The 3,344-nt window shown below is 31.4% G+C and overlaps 2 protein-coding genes across 2 annotated transcripts in view; one reads left to right on the top strand and one right to left on the bottom strand.

Annotated features, from left to right (window-relative positions):
• LOC111489246 (E3 ubiquitin-protein ligase RING1-like) overlaps window positions 1-2,318 on the top strand; it is a 4,204-nt gene extending 1,886 nt beyond the window's left edge. The window contains exon 2 of the mRNA XM_023137375.1: window positions 2,101-2,318. The gene's annotated coding sequence lies outside the window, so the exon portion shown is untranslated. The remainder of the gene's footprint in view (window positions 1-2,100) is intronic.
• A 50-nt stretch (window positions 2,319-2,368) lies between these two features.
• LOC111489243 overlaps window positions 2,369-3,344 on the bottom strand; it is a 16,331-nt gene continuing 15,355 nt past the window's right edge. The window contains exon 17 of the mRNA XM_023137365.1: window positions 2,369-2,423. Coding sequence (XP_022993133.1) covers window positions 2,388-2,423 — 36 coding nt within the window. The 3' untranslated portion in view covers window positions 2,369-2,387. The remainder of the gene's footprint in view (window positions 2,424-3,344) is intronic.

Raw genomic sequence — 3,344 nt, 5'->3', positions numbered from 1 at the left:
CCAATTTCTCGATTACTTGTTGCATGCGTATACATATCGAGTATGCTCTGGTAACTTGTTTGTCAAACGTTAAGTCCCAAAAGAACTAAGAACAATACGAATTAAGGATTGAGCAATTGATTCTTATCTTTTGGTACTTTTTGTTCAAGTAATTGTTCGTACAATAACTTTATTCCGTGAAGACTCAATGAGAACAATTTAAAAAATATATTAAATATCTATAGGATGTTTCGCTCTCCAGCTGCTTTGTATAAAGGTATTCTAGTGTTTTTGATCACTTGTACCGTGGAGATGTATCTTCAATCCCAGAGGGCGAACGATGAAATAAATGGTCATGATGTTTGGGTTATTAGTTTGTAGCAAATGGGTGCGGCTGTTACTGGTACTTGTGATTAATAGGTAATGATCATGCTTCCCTCGTTGCTCTAATCATTGAAGGAATGTCATACAACAGATCTTTGAGGTCACCCATTAAGATATTGAATCCATTTACTTATTAGAAATTATTACGTTGCCCAAGAGAGGTAGAAAAAGGAATTATGTTGAATTGGTTCTATAATCATGCTCAACGAAGAGCTACCAAGAAGATTATAAAACAAAAGATTAGACTTTAGCATTGGTTGCTTCACACCTAACCTTTTCTGATCTAGCTTTGACTTCCTAGTTATCAATGAATTTGACGTGAAGTTTTTCTTGATATTAGTCCTCTTTATTTTCTGGTTAATAACACTTTAGGCTTAGTTCAATTTGTTTTAAGTGTCTCTTTTGGATTGGAGCTTTCTTTTTGTTAGCTGTTTCTTTAGCAGTTGTTTTTCAGTTATATTACAACTTTAGTTCCTGAAATTTCAGGAATCAAATCTAGATAAGTTAGCTTTAGAAAGTGTTTCTTTTTTGAAATTTCAAATATGTCAACATAGGATCATATTGGAGAGAGTTTAAGGACTTATTAAACACTTCTTTTTCAGTAGGGGAGAGAAAGGTTAGGCCTTAGAAAGTCAAGGAACAACGGGTCTTTTATGTAGGTATGGCGTTCCCCCTGGACTTATAGAGTTTGGAGACATATTAGATATAAAATTGAAAATTTATAGACACAAAATTTGGAAGTTTAAGAACGAAACTTAAAAAATTTAACTTTGTTTTTCTTGGGCTCTTTTGATTTTCTGAAGCTTATCTGCTGGGGGGAGGGGGGATCTGTTGTTCAAGTGCATTTATCTCTTCTAGAATGCAAGGCTAGATATGGTTTTCCACTTAATTATGATGAGAAAATTTCCTCAATAGCTTTACAGGTAGCATGTGGCTTTAAAATACAGGTACCTTTTAATTGATTCTTTTGTGTCTATTCTCCAACTCTTTTGAAACATTGTCTATCTAGTTGTTTAAGTTTTCTTCTAGAAGCTATTAGTATGTGAGCAGCTCTGCAAGAATGAAGGGGACATCTTTCAGTTTGTGTCTTGTATTCCTGACTTCAATCTTCTCCACTTTTATAGAGGTCCAGTCATTTGGTTATACTGCAGTAAGAGGATTTATAGGGAGAGGAATGATCAGGTATGAATGTAAGTGAGGAATGTTGTTTGGAACCGGCGGTAGTTATGGCGTGGGCTTTAGTGAATAAGTGAGAAGTTTTATAGGTACATGGCTCTAGCATAGTGGGTATCTTTTGGGTAAGGGTAAGCTTGGGCTTTCAGAGATCTTCAAATCACCATCAGACCTAAACTTTTATGCTGATTGGTTATGGTGAATTTAATTTTACCAATCTTTTTGTATCAAAATTCCTCTTCTTGTTCATATTCTATTGGGACATTTATGTGCCAGTATCTTACCTTTAAACTGGGAGGTGAGGAGCTGGTGATGGGACTAATATGTACCTATTTTGTCGGCATGCATCAACTGTTCTCGTTTTTATTTGAAATTTTTTGATATGAAAGATGTGAGATCCTACATCGGTTGGAGAGGGGAACGGGGAACGAAACATTCCGGAAAAGTTTAAAAAGAATAATATCTGGTAGGCTGCTACGGAAGACATTGACCATATAAATATACATGGTTTCTCACTTGAGGTTAAATGGGTCCCTGACTATTGTGTTTAAACTTTGTTTTCAGGAACCAGGAATCTATGTTGAGGTTGTCTCACAGATTTAGAAGCAATTTCCGTTAGGAAAATACATAGAAAAGTTGGTGGTCTTAGCAGTCTTTCTTTGTTTTTTCTGTTACTAAGGAATCATTATGTACAGATGCGTTCATTTTGGATGACATTTCTTCTCAAATCTCTGGTTTGGCTTCATAGCTTTGATGAAGATCCGAAGCAATTAGTTATATGTGTGTTGGAACGTTCTACAATTGTGTCTTACTCAAAGATAGTCCGTTTTTCTTAATTATACCAAATATCCTTAGAGAGAGAGAAAAGTGCATGCGGAAGAACATCTCTCTCTCTCTCTCTCTCTCTCTCTCTCTCTCTCAGCTCAATTTGTTTTAAATAACATTTTTAATTTGTTTTAAATCTTTTATAATCATAATTTAATCTTTAAACTTTTGTTTTCAGTCTAGTGATTAAGCTGTTTGTTTAACCAATATTTTTCAATTAAACTTTTGTCTCAGCTCAATGCTTTTTTATTGCCACTTTATTGCATTTTGTGCTCATAATTATTAATCAAAATATTATTAATTCTGATGAATCCAATCTAATTTATGTTAATTTAGGTTAGTTGAATGGATTTAAACAAAAAAAAAGAAATTTGTATGGACTGATTTGATTCATAGATTCTCTCAAAACTAAAATTTAATTATTTATGGTTCAAAACTCCTTAAAATATGTATTTTTTTACTATTTAGAAGTGTAATTTTTAAAAATTTGAGATAAACTAAATACAAAATTTAATTTTATAATTTGACCCAAGTAGATCATTTGGTCAAAGATGTCATTTCACTCGAGGACTAAATTAAATTAACGCCCATAGAATTTAAAAATAATATAATATTAGTGTAAAATGTTGGGCCTTTCCTCCATTACTTTATAATAATTATTTTATTATATGTGTGCCCTTCCTTTTTAATTTAATTAAGACTTTTAAAGAATGTGTTAGGATAACGATCGAGTCCGGTTTTAGTAATAAAAAAAAATAAAATAATAAATATACAAAATATTCCTAATACTAAATCGCTTTCATTTATAATTAAATTTCTATAAATAAATCAATTCAGATAATTATATAAAAGTTTTTTATGGACTAAAAAAATAGGGAAAAAAAATTAAAAATTTCAATAAAATTAAAGGTTTTTGTGGATTAAAAAAAATAAATAAAAGCTTTTAAACCATAAAGTAAATGTTTTTTTTTTTTTTTTTTTTT

This window comes from Cucurbita maxima, unplaced genomic scaffold (assembly GCF_002738345.1).
Source record: "Cucurbita maxima cultivar Rimu unplaced genomic scaffold, Cmax_1.0 Cma_Scf00014, whole genome shotgun sequence".
In the NCBI taxonomy this organism is placed as follows: domain Eukaryota; kingdom Viridiplantae; phylum Streptophyta; class Magnoliopsida; order Cucurbitales; family Cucurbitaceae; genus Cucurbita; species Cucurbita maxima.
Note: the sequence above shows the minus strand (reverse complement) of the source record. Positions and strands in the feature narration are given on the sequence as shown.